Below are 16,905 nucleotides of genomic sequence, written 5' to 3'. Positions count from 1 at the left end.
GATAAATCTCTGCCTGCACTATCTCATAAACAATCAATAGCAATTTACTGGTTCATCAGCTCGGGCATAAGTGCCCAAGGTCATACACTCAGTGCAGTCCCATTTTATGCATCCATGACAGACACTAATGCCTGTCGTATATGGCTTGATGCATATAGATAGCAGGCATGGATGATGATTTTACTTTCTTGTCTCTAGGTGTCCAGGTACAGTCTGTCTGTGCAGGCCTTTGACAGTGGCTCCCCCGCCATGTCGTCGACTGTCACTATTAATATTGATATTGCGGATGTAAATGATAATGCTCCAGTGTTCACGCCTCCCAACTCAACAGCCATTATACAGGTAATAATGCTGGATGCTGCGTGCAAAGTGTTGGCTTGCAAAACAATACATCTCCATTTGGATTTTGGATTGTGTAATTCATGTGATTACTCTATTAGTTTAGCATTTCATATTACAGTCTTCTGTCCCAGTGTTAATGCCTCTGAACTTGTTTAGAATGTGCACTAAGAATCAAACCTTGAAACATGAAGCCCAAATTTATTTGCAACAAAATCTCAATTATTAACAATTAATGTATAGGTTACAATACTAATTTGCTTCTCACGCGCACACACACACGCACGCACGCACACAAAATGTTGACAGTGATATATTGACAAGCTATACATTTACTATTAAACATAACACGAGCTTGGCATTGTCATGGTTGGAGGTGGTATGAAGAAAAGAAAAACCCAAAATGCAGGACTGCAACAAAACTGGTGATGTCTAATGAAGGACGAAAACCAAACTAACAAAATCCAGAGATAACCAAAAACCGGGGCTGATGAAGACAATGACACGACAAAGGACAAGAAAAACACAGGGGTATAAATACAAGAGGAAGCAGGGCACAAGCAAGCAAAGCAAAAGCACACAGACAGAACACACATGTCAAAATAAAACACAGGACTAGACCAAAGACATACAAAAACAGGGGAACAAAAAACGAATTGTGACAAGCGTCACTAAAATCTTTGTTATCCCTAATATGTTATAAAAATATGCAAAGTATATTTAGCTGCAGTGTGGTGTCATGTTGACAAATAGGTGAACTGTTTGAGATTCTCTGAGTTACTGCCTCATTAAACACCGTTGTTTTGCTTTTCACTAATGACAGGTATCGGCCGTGGAAAAAAAACACAGCTGCTGAAGCTAAATCATTGGTTTTTCACTACATAGCACTTTTAGATAACAAAAGAGCCGTCACCCTGAATAAGCTGCAACAAATGACAGAAAATTGGGCTGTGTAAAATGGCTCCTCATTTGCCAAAATTGCTCAGTTTGTTGTGGGTTGACACAGTACAACAAACAGTTTGGCAAAGCAAATAAAAGCAAATGATGTGGCCAATAGTAGTTTAGACAAAGTCTGCATACCCTCATTAGTTTTGACAGTTTTTTATAAAGAACTTAACTTCAATAATAGGCTATTGAATTAAGTGTCACTCACCAATGACATTCACTGCCCATCAAAAGACAGTTCATTTCCAAGAGGAAAGAGATGCCACAATATTAGATACACATAGAGTAAAGTGTATTTGTGTACATGAATACCATTTCATTAATCTTAGTAAAGCCTAGATACTTATGGGTGTAGAAAATGGTTTATCGCTTGGAAATCTGAATAGTTTGTTTTGCCATTATCAGTGAAAAGTGTTCACAAATGAGGGACTTGACTGGTGGTGCAAACATACTTTAACAATAATAATTATCTACAAATTGGCAGAGTAGGCATAACTCATTTTCATTATCATCAGTATAATTTTATTATTATTGTTATTTTTAGTTTGTGAACCCTTTTCACTGACAGTGGAAATAAAAACGATGATGTAAATAAATTCCAACTTTAGCATTGTCATTTTTGTCTCCTCCCAGTTAAACCAACCCGCTGGCTCTGTTCTTCTGAGGCTGTCCGTAAGTGATAAGGACTCCCCCAGGAACGGGCCTCCTTTTGAGTTCCGCATTGTTTCTGGAAACGGGGGAAGCTTCTTCACATTGGACCAGAGTGGCACTTTGAGATCCAGCCGTGTGCTTGGACCCGACTCACCGAGAGAGTTCACTGTAGAAATAAATGTGAGACCACAATCCTGAAAAGTCCTTTGTTTGAGTACACACTATCAAAGTATGCCCACTAACTCCCCCAGTGTTTTTATACAAGTTGTTAAATCGGTTTATGGGTGTCTGGAGGTTAAATATCTGGACTTTTCCAGTTAGGAAAAAAGGCTTGTCCTTTTGGTTTTATTGCCTTTTGCCCGCAGACACAACAGTTTTATTAGGACCGAGTTCTTGTGTTTATGTGTCTATATCAACACAATCCAGTGTTGTGTTGATAGTATTAGATCTTTTTAGAGACGTAAATTAAAGGTAGGGTGTAAGATTTTTAGTAAATACAGTATTCCAGAAACATGACCTGTCTCTGTCCACAGAAATGTTCAAATCAAATAGTTATTTTGCTGATAACAGCTTTCAGTCTTTTAATCAGTCTGTGAGTTTACATTAAATGAAAGAGCTTTATAATTACAGTTTCTGCTTCTACTCAAATACTCAAACATAATCAAACTAATTTCATTTCACCCCCAGATAAAAGTCTCAGGGTAATTCACTGTGTTCTAGAAATTTATATTTTTCAGGATATTAAAAGATTTGAATTGGGAGACGACACATTTCACGGAAGCTGAACAGTACTTTATTGAGTTTTTATTATCTTGTCCATTTTAGGCGAGTGACTCTGGTAAGCCGCGCCTCACTACCTCATCCTGGGTCTTCCTGCGGGTCATTGGAAACAGCCAGTACAAGCCCGTCGTCTCGGCCCTCGAAGTCTTTATTGTGACAGTGACCGATACGTTTCAAGGAGGTCCCATCGGTCAAATCTACGCCACTGACCGGGACCCTAATGACGTCCTGTCCTTTTCCCAGAAGTCCCCACCCAAGAGCATGTTCAGTATAAACAGACAAGACGGCAGCATCATAGCCCTGCCAGGACTGGAGCCAGGCCGGTATGTGGTTCATGAAATCAGGTCATACAAGCTAAGGAACATTTCTCTGGGAGAATATAGAGACCTGTAGTTTTTTTTGTTTCCCTTTTTATGTAATAGTATAATGAGCTCACAGCCCCTAAAAGGTTGAGCAGCCCTGCCATTGGGTTATTGTATCCCAGTAGGATAAGTAGGATACACTGGCCTGAGATGATTTTTAAAACTCTGATTAACAATTGCAGTGGTCTCTTATTTTGGTAGATTTGAGTTGAAATTGCTTGTAAGCACATTTTGCCTCCTCGTTCCCAGATACCAGATGAATGCCACGGTGAGTGACGGACGGTTCGCTGTGATCGCTGACGTGTCCGTCCTGGTGGAGCAGATCACAGATGTGTTGTTACGCAGCGCACTGACCCTGCGCTTTAGGACTCTCTCCCCGGAGGACCTACTCTCTCGTTACCTCAGTCAGATCAAATTAATGTTGCGTGGGATAGCCGGCTGGAAGTGGTCCCCGGGACAGCCAGACCCTCTGCACATCCTCAGTGTTCAGCCAGTGATCGGGACGCCGGACGTGGATCTGCTTTGGTCAATGGAGAGGCCAGAATCAGCAGGTAGCAGAGATTGAAGAAACAATTCACAAATAATCCCAAAAAATTACTGCAGATTATATAATTCTACAGTTTTTAAAATATTCTACTGATTGTTTGCAGTCAATTGCAGTACTTGTAGTGCATAATTACAGTACTTGTAGTGCATTTTAGAAGTGCAACTCAACGGGAAACACTGCATGAATCTTAACATAGAAACTTGCAACTGAAAACAACAAAAAAGCCTAATCTGCACAATTCACTGCATCAATGTTTCTGACATTGTAAAGTTCCTAAACTTCCTTCCCTGCAGTAGCACCTACACAAATCAGATTATCAAGCCTTATACTCAATAACATTGTAACAGTTATTTGTATGTATTTCTTGATATATCTAATACCTAGCCTGATTTTTGACCATATGTTTTTCAGTGTTAAGTACTTTATTCAAAGACTAAATAAGATATCCAAAATCTTTGCATCTAATATGTCAAGTAAAGGTTTTATTTTCACCTATATAATATTTTACACTAGTACTTTAAACTGTACTTACTGTAGTTTTGATAGTGTAAAGAAAGTGCTCTCTCCACTTCCCGCAGGCAGTGGGTTTTTCACACAACCGGAGATGTCTGTAAAGTTGGAGGAAGCGTCTTTGAAGGGGCAGATTCGAGGAGTGCTGTCGGGGGCTGTGCTTTTGAGCAACGCGTGCTCCGGAGATTTGGACTGTGGAGACAAAATGTGTGAGCAAAGTCTAGTGATGGACGGGGCGCCGCTGGTGACCTACAGCACAGAGAGGATCAGCCTGGTGTCACCGAGGATTGGTCGCACTGAGACCTGCATCTGTCCTGGTAAGATTATGCTCTAAATAAGTCTTTAGGCTTTGAATATTACAGTTTTACCTAATGCGGATGAGTTTAGTTTAGTTTGTTATTATCATATTATTCAAACTGTCACTTTCTAGTAACACTATTGCATGTACAGGAGGGATGTGCAGTGCCCCAGTAGAACTCTGTGAAGGCCAGTCCTGCCCCTCAGACATGCAGTGTGTCCGCTCTGGTCCTACAGCGCCATCTGTCTGCCAGTGTCTGCCTGAACGACTGGATAACTGTGCAGGTAGGATAGAAGACAGTCTGGGCTCGTCTCTGTTGCTCATCAAATTATCACATGAATGAAATCTGTTTTTACGCAGGTCAAACATCCCTGAGTTTTTCCGGGAACAGTTACATAAAGTACAGAGTGACGGAGAGCGGGCAGAGTGGAGAGATGAAACTCGGTTTGAGGATACGAACGCTTCAGAGACGAGGGGTTATTATGTTCGCACGTGTTAATCCCTGCACAATGCTGAAGGTAATATATGCCTCACTGCATGACTTAATTAGTCCTCAAAAGTAATCGCAATCTAATTAAAAGCTTCATTGTAATGCTTGGAATTATCAAAGGCAATTATTGAGGCAATGTAATGTCTTCTACACACAACAAAACATCTTATCTTTGATCCACAGATAAGTAACCTTTTGTAATTATTTGCCAGATTGAGGGTGGCCGCCTGTGGTTCCAGTTGGACTGTGACAACACCCTCGGCATTATGGGTATTTCTGGACGGCCCATAAACGATGGTCTGTGGCACGCTGTTTCCCTGGAGCTGACCAGGAACTACACCCTCCTGTCTTTGGACGACAGCTACGTGGAGCGACGTCGAGCTGCTCGGGCCCCTGTGCGCCTCTGGCCCTTAGCCCCTGACTCCTCCTTCTTCTTCGGGGCCCAAGTAAGACCCCCGAACGGTCTAGGAGAAAGGCCGAGTTCGGGGCCGAGCTGGGGCCAGGGTGAACTCGGGGATCGCGTGACCAGGGGTCCACCCAGAGCCCAGGATGGTTTTCAGGGCTGCCTCGGCGCGCTGACGCTGAACGGGAACGAGCTGCCCTTGCAGAACAAGAGGAGTAGGTTTGCAGAGATCGCCGGAGTGAGCGAGGTTAAGCTGGGCTGTGTGCTGTATCCAGATCCATGTGTCAGTCAGCCCTGCCTCAACGGCGCCATCTGCAGCAGCCTGCCCTCTGGAGGTCTGTACACTACTGTGTGTGAGTGTGAGTGTGAGCTAACCCTGATGTGATGGGTCAAAATAAAAATAACAACACACGAAGCAAAGGAGTTATTTATCAAGAGAGGTGATGAATAGCGAGAGCAAGCTGAAAAATAGTATATGGCTGTATGGTCATTATGCACCAAAACTGCATTACAGTTTTAGGGCCCCAAATTTGATATGTAATTGAGAGAATGAGTGAGTAAAAAACGATCAAATGCTTTGTAAATGACCCCCACAGTCGTTTGCGGTCTTACCTGCTCTATGCCAATGCCAAAAATGTTGAGCATGAGCATCGACACATCAGGCCAATTTTCATATGTGCTGTATAACAGGGTAAGTAAGTAAAGTGTGTGAGGATAAAATTATTACAGCAATCGTGCAGGCTGTATTTCATACTTACTGTACATACGACATATTAAAACAGACACATTATGCATTACTAGTCGATACAGTACAATACTACGGTACTAACTGAGTAAAGCATTCGCCAGCTCCTTGATTATACTTTGTACAAAGAGGGGGTCATTTATGAAGGCAGGTGCTAAATAGAGAGTACATCCAGGAAACTAGCATGATGCTTTATGTGAGCATATTGCACCTAATCTATCACTGGAAATTGATTACAGTATCAGAGCCACAAATAGATATGGAAATGACATCACATTGACTCTGCTGCTGATCCTCCTTTGCACATGGTAAATGACCCCCAAAGTACACTTAAAGACAAAATAGGTTTTCCTACATAAACTTTGTCTCTCAGCACATGGTATGTTTTGGTGTCATTTATCTGACAATCTTAGTAGAAGGTTTTTTCAACAATTGATTTGTTGAGATGAATCTGATTAATTATTGCATGTTGTTGCATCACGATTGGTTCTATATATTGTGCAAATCCTCTGTCCCAATAGGCTTCATGTGCAGTTGCAGCGCAGGTTACACTGGGGGGCGCTGTGAAGTCGAGCTAACGTCCTGCATGCCAAACCCGTGCCAGAATGACGGTGACTGTAAGCCCATGGGCAACGCATTCTTCTGCTCCTGTCCCAACGGACTCGGGGGTCTTATGTAAGTAAGAAGACGCCCGCGGCCACACATACATACATTAACTGATGCTTAAGGCTTTAATTACTCACTGTGCCGTGCATGGCAAGCTGCGTGCCTGATCTGTTCTGAATACACACGCTGCCCACATTACCCCCGTCTGTTATTCTTTACTGGGAACTTGACTCAATTAAACCTATTCATCATCCGAAATGAGCATTCACACCCAGCTGTGTTGTTTTCTTTTCTTTTTTTTCCTTCATAAATTAAATTAGTGCCTCTAATTTAATTCCAAATAATGTAAGTGTGGAAAAGCCTATAATCATTCTGCTGCGCCGTCCTAATTATAACTTAATTGTCTGTGTAGCCCTGTATGCAGCAATTCCCTAAGCACTCGCTAGGGGGCAGGTTTTCCTTAAATGTTAGAGCAGGCGGCTTTTAGGCTTTTATTAAAACTGGGGGGAAAAAACACTGAATTTAAGTAAAAGCCTATAGTGATTTGTAACCAATCACAGTTCGAATCCTACTGGGACATACTGACGTTGTGTCCTTGGGCAAGACACTTCACACCATCTCGCCTCCACGCTCTGTGTACACTAGTGTATCAATGAGAGTGTGATGTAAAGCGCTTTGAGTGCCTAACGTGGGTGGAAAAGCACTATGTAAATTGAGCCCATTTACCATTAAGTGTTTTCGTTATGTATATATCAGTATGTTCGATCGAAGGCTAGCAACATGGAACAAGTGTAATCCCCCTTCGTCAAGTGCTCATACATAATGCCTTTGTAGGGGCTTTTGGGCGCCTATAGCACACTCTTGCCATCCTGAAACCTCTATCAGGAAAAGATAATTGAAAAGCAACACATGCATTTTGTATGTCCCAGCAGGGCGCCATATGTGAAATGATGAGATATCGACAAGCGTGATGTGAAAGCATAAACCTGGCTTTGAAATGAGGCGCAGTGTGAGGTGTTAGAAGATAGACACATCGCTAAATATATAGATACCGTAGTTTTCCTTTGAGAATCTAGTCTTTAACTGGACTGGGTTGTGGAAAACGTTTCATGGCTATACTCGTCGTGTTGATGACTTTTCACATCCCGACAATTCTGAGAAGGACAATTTATGGAGACATTACTTTTTCTTTTTCCTACTGCTCCTCACTTTGGGAAAAAAAGCATTTGTTATGCCCTCACTTTGCCGTTTTCCAATAGCTAAATCCCCTATGCCTTCCTAATTCTTTCTGCTGCTCCCTCCTAGAACCATCTGTCTGATCTGTCTGTCCATCTGTGCAGATGTGATGCAGATGTTAACGAATGTGATGAAGAGGAGTGCAGTAGAAATGGAGAGTGCGTCAACACGTTTGGGTCGTTTTTCTGTAACTGCTCTGAGGGCTTCGAGGGCGAGCTCTGCAGCGATCTGACCCCGGGGGAGCTACCGGACGACACACAGGTACAGTATGGGAAAATGAGGTCAAAACCTTCAGCACACGTTTTTTTTTTCTTTTCAGATGTTTTTCAACTACAGGCTGGTTTTTGACATTTATTTAAAGTCGTAGAGCCGGGGCTTTTCATTTTTCATGTTCATTTCAAGGGAGACAAAGAGCTTGTGTCATATTGTTCAAACAACAATGTACGATTTAACATGGAGGTAATACACTGGCTGACCAAGGTCACGCTTTGATTACAGCACACATTCACTGAGGCTTTGTTTTTGTAAGCTTCTGCAAAAGATCCAGTATTTCATCAATGTTTCATCAAGATCTTGTATTGATGATGGGAGAGTGTGACCACAGGGAAGAAGATGGAATAATCTGGTAATTCAGGATGTTCAGGTAGTCTGCTGATTCATTCTGTGGGAGCCTAGTGTTGCTGAACCAAGACCAACTGCAGCAGCCCCAGATCATAACAATTAAATACAGGGGGCAACATTATTTTTGATCAGGCTGTGTAAGTTCTGCGTGGAAAAAAGGGAACTTATTTAATCCCACCCCATAACTTGAACTCAGGACGCTATTGCAGGCAGGTTTGATGTATTTATCAAACACCTCAAGTTTCTTTTCTTTTCTTTAGATTGTTGAATTTTTCCAATTAGTTTCTCGTTGAGCAGACATTTATCTGAAAGTTCTGTTGAAAGCAATGACTCAGTCTTTATCAAGGAAATAATGTGGTCTTTGTTAAACAAATTGTTATTTGTAACTATCAAAATTGATTGAGTACACAACTCTAACCTTGTGCAATTCAATTCCCGCCGGGTGTTGAGTTCACAAAATAAAATCAGCTCTGCAGGTTCCTCTGCTCTGATTAGTTCTCAGTTTGAATAGAAAGGTTGTGGAGGCTGAAACATGCTTCAACCTAATGAATAAAGAAATACAAAATGTTGCTAATAAGCAAAACTTAATGTCCAAGTTGATACTGTGGACAGTACAATGCATAAAAGTTAAGTCTAAAGCTCAGAAGCTACAATATTTTTTCTGAATTACACACCATGCATTGACAGCTAATGTAAAATGCCTGTGCTTCTGAGCAGCTCTCTCTGTGCTCTAAGCTTGCTCCTAATTGAACTTGGCACATTGAGTGAGGCTGTGGAGAACTTTGAGTGCGCAGCGGCCTCCCAAACTTGGCATCCCGGTCGCTTCAATAATAGTGCGGAAATGGTGTAAATACATTTGTTTTTGAGATTTTTACGGCGTCGACGCAGAACACCAGACATTAAGCCGACACACAGCATTTCCAATTTGTTTTGTACTTTCAAATTTCTTTAACAAGCAAAGAACTGAGCATGCTCCCTCTGCGTGTTTGAATATAATGAACATATTCAAATTGGCTTTGATGGATAATCAGCTGCTCAGTGTGTGTTCATACGTTATCAGTGGCTTCCAACACATCCATACAACCAACGCGGTAGGGACGTGATTGCTCTTCTTTGACACATTTGCACACTTTGTTGAATCTGTTTTTGACAAATTACAATCATTATCAGGAGTCTACACGGAATCATCTTCTTTTTTGCTTGTGCCGAACTTTTCTTTATCACAAAAATATGAATAAACTGTTAAAAAATAAACCCTAAACTTCTCTGCCTTTTTTTCTCAGGCTGAGCCACTGTCTTATGTGGGACCGGGGGAAATCATCGGCATTGGAGTGCTTGTCTTCGTCATCCTCCTCCTCCTTGTTCTCTTTGTCATATTCCGCAAAAAGATCAAATTTAGGAAGGACTCCAATTCGGGCACGGGATCACAGACCATCCTGGGGGTCGCTGCCATTTCCTCAGAAACAAGCTACATGCTGCACAAGACCGGCATGGGAGCAGAGGGTATCGAGTTCAAAGCAGTGCGGGTGTCTGGTTCCCCCGGGACGAGCACCTACGGGGAGATTGGAGGGAGTGCAGGGGGACCGCCGCAGGTGATGGTCCGTCCCAACGCGCACTCGCCTCTGCCTGGAGCTGTGGGTGGGCCGACCATGAGAGGAGATGGGGATAAGACTGCTTCCAGTGAGGGTAGTCAGGTATGCAAATAAAGCAAACGAACCTCCCTCCCATTCACTCCATATTCTGCATGACTCTAGTATTTGTGCAGAATGGTGTTATTGGAATCAGAGGCGCCTCAAAACAACCCCAAAATACAAATTAGAATAGAAGCAGGCATTAATTTTCAAATCCTATTTCAGTCGTTTTCTGTCAGCTCCATCACTTCAATCAATGTCATCATGAGAAGCTGTTCAGAATATGCAAATAGGGCTCATTTGAAGTCAAATTAGACAAATTTGCCTTGTGCTCAGCATCTCATTTTGTTGCAGAGTAGATTCTCGGTTGAGCCAAGTTTTACATTTATCTGCATGTAGTTGATAAGAGAGTGCCTTCCTCTATTGGATACATTATTGATAATAATTTCCTAATTAACGGTTGCTCCTCTATCATTATACTATTACAAAACTCCATAGAACTCCACATTACATGTACTCAATATGTAAGCTCAGTGGCAAATCACTGCACTTGAGAGTTAATTATTAATGCTACTGAGTGAGTACATAAACCATAATGGCATTGAAAATGTAATCCATGCTCGAATAAAAGCAAATCTTTACTAGAGCAGAAAAAAGCCTATCAGGACTGTGGACAGTAGGAAAGCAAGATCGTCTCTCTTTTGTGTTATTTTTGTTGCCTTTTTGTCACTTTTTTGTTGCTCTTTTGTGGCTTTTTTGTCACTTTTTAGACTTTTTTTTTATTTTTTTATTTTTTTATTTTTTGTTGTTGTGTGATTGTTGCTTTTCTGGCACGTTTTTGTTGCTCTTTTGTCAGGTTTTCTTTTATTTGTCGCTATTTTTTGACACTTTTTTCAAGACGCTTTTAGATTTGGTTATTGCCAAACTTGGTTCAACATGGAGGCTAAGTCTTCATCAGGGCAGTGCCCGTCCACAGACATGGTATGGTTTCAGCAAGCTATTTTCAGCTCTAGTACACTTTTCAGCCAACTCCTGTGTTTTTGATTCCTCAAGGGCCATTTCAAGGAATCACCTCTTAATAATTTTCTACAAAAAGCAAATCTTTCTTTAGCATCACTTGCCGCTAATTGCACATGTACTCTCTTATTGCAGATGAGCAGTTTCCTTTCTGACACCTGTAACATCAGCAGAGGGGCGACCAGGCGGGGCATCGCGGTCTGCAGTGTCGCCCCAAACCTGCCCCTGTCCTCCCCACGCCGTCCGGAGTTCAGCCCAGTCCACAAAGTGTCCTGGGAGGTGCCACAGCCCAGGCAGGACAGTCCAGGGTGTCCCGGCAGAGATGAGAGAGAGGAGCAGTGGGGCCAGAGAGCTTTTGAGATGGAGAGGACGCACAGAGAGACCAGCCCACAGGACCGGACAAACAGAGGTAGAAAGGGAACTGAACCTTTCTATTTAGCCGTCAGTGGAAGAAGTACATGTCCTGCATATTCATCCTGCAATTTGAGATCTGTGTTGACTTAATCCTTTTTTTTAAAATTTAAAATAACTTTAACTATTTGAGCAGCATCAGCCTCCTGGTTGTAAGCTACGCAGCAGCGGAGTGATCTGCTAGGTTACCGGACCACCTGATGATTTTGAAGAGGTTTTTAATGCAGGCTACTAGTTACCATAGACATGCACTAACCACTTCAAATATATGGACTGCATGAATTTAAAAAAAAAATATATATCTCTATATACCCTCTGGATAACTAGGAAATGAATGTCAAAAATCCTGAAATATCCCTTTAAGAGAGAGAGCCCCGCGCGGTCAGAAAAGAGCAGCGCTGAGTCTTGATTTTAAGATAAGATAAGATAAACCTTTATTGATCTCACAAAGGAGAAATTCACTTGTTACAGTCGGCGTTCAAGAAGATCACTCAGAGTTAATAAAGTGCAGCTGATACAGAGATTATTGCACATATTTTAATTATGACGTTCAAAATTTTCCGTCGAAGCTAAAAAATATTCTGTAAATGATGGACAATTTTGGGTTAATGTAACTTCTGATTGTGTGTACTCTTTGGAATTTCAGAATTTTTGTGTTTTGTTTTTTACATCAATATTCAGTAGTAAAACACAAATCAAGCTTTTGCTCTTAGACAGCAAGTGAAGTGGTCTCTACTTTTGACTTCAGCTCTTAAGTCAAATTATTTTAATGTTACTAAGATCATTTTAGAGACGTTTCCATTCTTATTAGGGCTGTCAAAATGAATTGCATTAACGTTAAAAAAATATTAATTGCATCATATGTTCTGAACAAGCACACTCTTGTATCTGAGCCACACATGACCTGAAAGAAAGTGCTTTGTCTAATTATTCTATTTCAACAAAAAATATTTTAATTTTGTCCTTATATTCTGCTTTATGTACCTAAAATTTTGCAGATTCTGTCCAAAATGTTCAGCACCAAAGAAAATGTCTCTAAAAAGTGACTTATCAATCCTTGGGCGAGCGACAAAGAAATGTCTGAAGATCCCGGTTATCAGCTGTTGGGCTTTTCCCATAAATATGAAACTGTGGGTAATTTTCAAAATTAATATAACTATTAGAAAACGCGATTAACTGCAATTAATCGCAATTAAAAAAATCGATTGACAGCCCTAGTTCTTATCCAAGAAGCTTTGCTGCACACAAAACCTGGTCCAAAAACGACTTTATGAAACCTCTTAGTGTCACCGCAGTAATGTGAGTAATTATACCTCTTTACTCCCTCTCCTGACCTCCCGAGTCCACGTGCACACACAGACACATGCACGCTCTGAAACTTCAGATCATAAAAGGCCCAGAGTACAGAGGCTGGCCAGTCATTGTGCTCCACCACTCCATCTCCCTTCACTCTGAGCCCATTTCACACTGATCTATGCCTTTTGATCACACACACATCAAAGAATATGGCCTAAAGTGAGCAGCAACTGTACTTAAAAAGCGATATGTTTAAAAAAAAATCTTTATCATTTCAAATTTCACTACTTACCTCTTAGAAAGTTGTCCATTTTCTGATGCAGAGACAAAATTGGCAATTACGTTCCCAGGCATTTCCCAGAGTGAGTTTTTAAACATCTCCAGTGCGTTTCTGTTTGAGTGGTCAGGGTAATCAGCCTGAACTGATGTCCTATGTTCTTGTCCTACTTTTCCCTCCCAAAAAAGTTCTAAATGTAGTTCAAACTTCTCCACTTAAAGAAGTTTCTCGCACTGCTTTCCTCCCCACAACAAACAGACGGAGAGTGTTTGAAAATAACTTTTCAAAGTTCACTCTGTCGATAAAAGAGCCGGGCTGCAAGTGGGCACAAGGTGATGCTTCTTTTTTCCGATTTTCTTTGACCTATCCTTTCAGTATTTTGAACCAAGATGCAACATTTTTTATACCTTTGTGTCAGAATTGTTTACCCTTTGCCCGGCAGTCTCAACAAAAGTGGAACGTGTACGTAGCATTTGTCTCTTGCTGTTGTTTCTACACAAAAGAGTTTTTTTGGTTCAGGACAAATAGGAAGACTGAATCAAAAGTAACACGGCCAGGGGTGTGTGATATGACCAAAAAATGGAACAGAGGCTTCTGGTCTTTCAAACTGAGCGATCTTAGAGTAAAAGACAAAAACAAACAAACCTTTACAAGCACTTATTTCATGCCTACAGGAGCTAAAGTATCTGTGTCTGCCACAGAAATACAGAGACTGGCAGAGGCAAGCAGAGAAGACACTACTGGTGTTTTGTTTTTGTAGTAAAGTGTCACCAAACATTCGCTCAACTCTGCTTGTGTTTTTCCTGAACAAAGAATTGCAATGGAGAGATCTTCAAAACCTGATATTGGCCACACAGGGCACACCAGACCAACCTATTCTGAGTGACGTCAGTGACACGATTTAGCTATGTTTACATTGTTGATCATTTAAAACCTTAAAGGAATAGGCCACTGTTTTGCCCTAGAGATATGTTCTTACCTGAGCTTAGTCTCACAAATAGATAAAAGTCGTCGTTAGCATTTAGCCTCTCCCAGCATATAGCTCCAAACGGGGGTGAAGTTAGAAGCGACCAGCTCTTCCATGTTTCCCTATTTAAAGGGGCTTGATGCAAGTTAGCCATTTTAGACTCCCTACTGCCACCTCAGGCCATACGTGTAACTGCACCTTCTATAGTAAGCTCGTGCATGACGACTTAACACCTTTTTGAGTGACAGTGCAGGATTTTTGAGGCAGTTGTGGTGAATATGTCTGGGCTCATTCTACACCTTAGGACATTGTTGAAGCATGTAGGGCGAGGAACATTTTAAACTCAAAGCATAGAATTTTACCCAAAAGATAAAACTGAAATACAAGCATTTATTTTATGACAGATATTTTCAGCATCTCCAGCTCGTTTCCATGGAGATGTCGACCAAAGCAGTAGAATTTTTAAGAATGTAGGTTAGGTTCCCATCCAAATCCATTCTTTGATTTCTCACTGCAGTAATAGCATTTTTTGTGTGGAGCTGGTCAATAGGAGCATGTTTTGTACTGAAGGCAACAGTATAGTCCAAAATGTTACGCAGTGTATCTTTAAGTACAGTTACGTGAAAAGTTACACGATCCAAGTCTAGTTACACAAAATTAAACATGTTGATTTGATCGGATAAAAAGAGGCACTATATTCGGCACTAGTGCACAGACGTCGAAGTGCTCCTAAGGTAGTGTTACGCTTTACAATATAGTTCCCCTCTTTATCGGCTTAGACGATCGACATGTTTAATTGTGTGTAACTATACTTGGATTGTGTAACAACATTTCACGTAACTGTATTTAAATAGGGAAAACGTGGAAGAGCTTGGTCGCTTCTTACTTCACCCCTGTTTGGAGCCATAGAAATATGCTGAGCGAGGCTAAATGTTAATAACATCTTTGGTCTTTTTGCATGACTGAGTGCACGCGTAAAGACCAGACAGGTACGCATCTCGTCTAACCTCAGGTAAGAACATATCTCAGTATGGAAAAACAGTGGCCTGTTCCTTTAAATGATTGAGGTCATTTTATTTATTGCCTGGCTTTAGCGTAGCCCAAAAGATGTATCAAAAGTCATCCAGACAAACTCCCTGTCCTTCGCAAGACAAAAGCGACTCTTACTTTGCTGGTGAATACATTGGCGATACACCTGCCTTTTCTACTACTGTATAAAATAAATAATTTAGTTTCAATAATTTAGTATTAAAGTCGTTTCTTCGTTATAATTGTCCATCTAGTCCAGATCTATTTCAGAGGATTGGGTTTGGAATCACTGGCTCAAATGATGTGCCCACTACAGTAACATGTGACTTGATAAAGTTCACCTGTATGGCATGAATAAATGAAGCCAAATTGACCAGGCGTCTGAATCGATGAAAAGCACTTATTTAGCGCAGACATAAACACGTGTATTATTCATATGAGAGATTCAAACAGACCCGGAGTCACGTTGGTTGTTATTCTGTCACTACCTGCCGCAGCATGAATAAATCAAAGGCACTCAATAATTAAATGTGTGGGAAAACACTTTATAAGCAAATCAGGCTGGCATGTCATCCTGTTTTTTTTTGGGGGGGGGGCAGCAGGGTAGAATATAGGTTATCTCTGAATTAGACTGATTTGTGTCAATGCTAAGGCTTACAGATGATTACTGAATCACCACGTATGACAATGTGGACAATGTAGAACAGCATAACTGTGTGTCATTGATTCAGACATGTTGCTTTGCCTGTTCTTTGTGAAGTTTTGTTGTGGCTTCAGTCACAGTCCTTTGCCCTTGGAGGTTTTAGTTTTCTTAAATTCTCTGTTGCCAAGACCCCCCCCCCCCCCCCCCCAAAAAAAAAAAAAAGTTATGCTCTGACTTTGGTACATTCTTTTTTGTCTGTAATTGCCCTGGAAACACACGGTATTTTGTGGTGCTGATTTGGGGCACGGTGTGATTCACAGTTTTGTCCCTAAATTCTTCTCCATGGTGACATATGGTCATTCCGCAGCAGTGCTAACTCATATATTTTCAGTGGATTTTCATTAAAGCGGAGAGGACACTAATTGGAAAGGAAAATAAAACAACATATTGTTATGTAAGTACTAAATGTAAAAGAAAAAAGTTAAAAGATATTCATATGGATGACTGAGTTGTAATAATGTGCACACCCACACTTCACTACACTTTGCCCTGTCACAATCTGATTCCATACTGATGGTTTGAACTAAATTTCTGCCTGGCAAAGCTTTGCTAAGCTTGGCTTGAGCAAAAAGCCAGCACTTCTTTGCCTGTACCCATGAGACTTGTCAGATGTTGACAAGGAGAATCCAAGTAAAAAAAAAAGGGGAAAAAAGTCAGTTTTTTGACAGCTCTTACACCCAAAAAGTGGAGCAGATTAAAAAAATAAGTAAAAAAACTGTTTGGAAATCAGAATGTTTCTGGCTCAGGGCTGGGACTGGAGCAAAAGGGTCATCAGACTTTGGCAGGTAAAGGAAATTAAGAAAGCAAAACAAAAACAACGGAGCGAGGAGAACTGTTTTTCTGGAGATGTTGTGCATTCTGTATTAGCTCTGGCTTATTCACTGTGATTGATGACAGTGCCTTATTTCCCATTGGTTAGTCGGGCTTTTTACACAGACATTGGACCATGGCCTTCTCTCAGCTCAGCTCTGCAAAGCTGTTGTCAAAGAGTCTTGCTTCTCATTGAAATTCAGTTGTTTTGTAGAATTAATCACAACCTGA

General features: G+C 41.1%; 1 protein-coding gene across 1 annotated transcript in view; it reads left to right on the top strand.

Moving 5' to 3' along the window:
* Window positions 1-16,905, top strand: part of fat3b (FAT atypical cadherin 3b) — a 99,267-nt gene that overhangs the window by 70,870 nt on the left and 11,492 nt on the right. Inside the window, exons 38-49 of the mRNA XM_079566945.1 lie at window positions 199-342; window positions 1,918-2,115; window positions 2,761-3,038; window positions 3,327-3,628; window positions 4,203-4,451; window positions 4,585-4,716; window positions 4,793-4,950; window positions 5,135-5,660; window positions 6,592-6,745; window positions 8,017-8,173; window positions 9,817-10,227; window positions 11,317-11,590. Of these exons, the coding sequence (XP_079423071.1) occupies window positions 199-342; window positions 1,918-2,115; window positions 2,761-3,038; window positions 3,327-3,628; window positions 4,203-4,451; window positions 4,585-4,716; window positions 4,793-4,950; window positions 5,135-5,660; window positions 6,592-6,745; window positions 8,017-8,173; window positions 9,817-10,227; window positions 11,317-11,590 (2,983 nt within the window). The remainder of the gene's footprint in view (window positions 1-198; window positions 343-1,917; window positions 2,116-2,760; window positions 3,039-3,326; window positions 3,629-4,202; window positions 4,452-4,584; window positions 4,717-4,792; window positions 4,951-5,134; window positions 5,661-6,591; window positions 6,746-8,016; window positions 8,174-9,816; window positions 10,228-11,316; window positions 11,591-16,905) is intronic.

The sequence above is a fragment of the Gobius niger genome, assembly GCF_951799975.1.
Source record: "Gobius niger genome assembly, chromosome: 11".
NCBI lineage: Eukaryota > Metazoa > Chordata > Actinopteri > Gobiiformes > Gobiidae > Gobius > Gobius niger.
The sequence above is the reverse complement of the archived record's forward strand: the minus strand, read 5'-3'. Positions and strand labels throughout refer to the sequence as shown.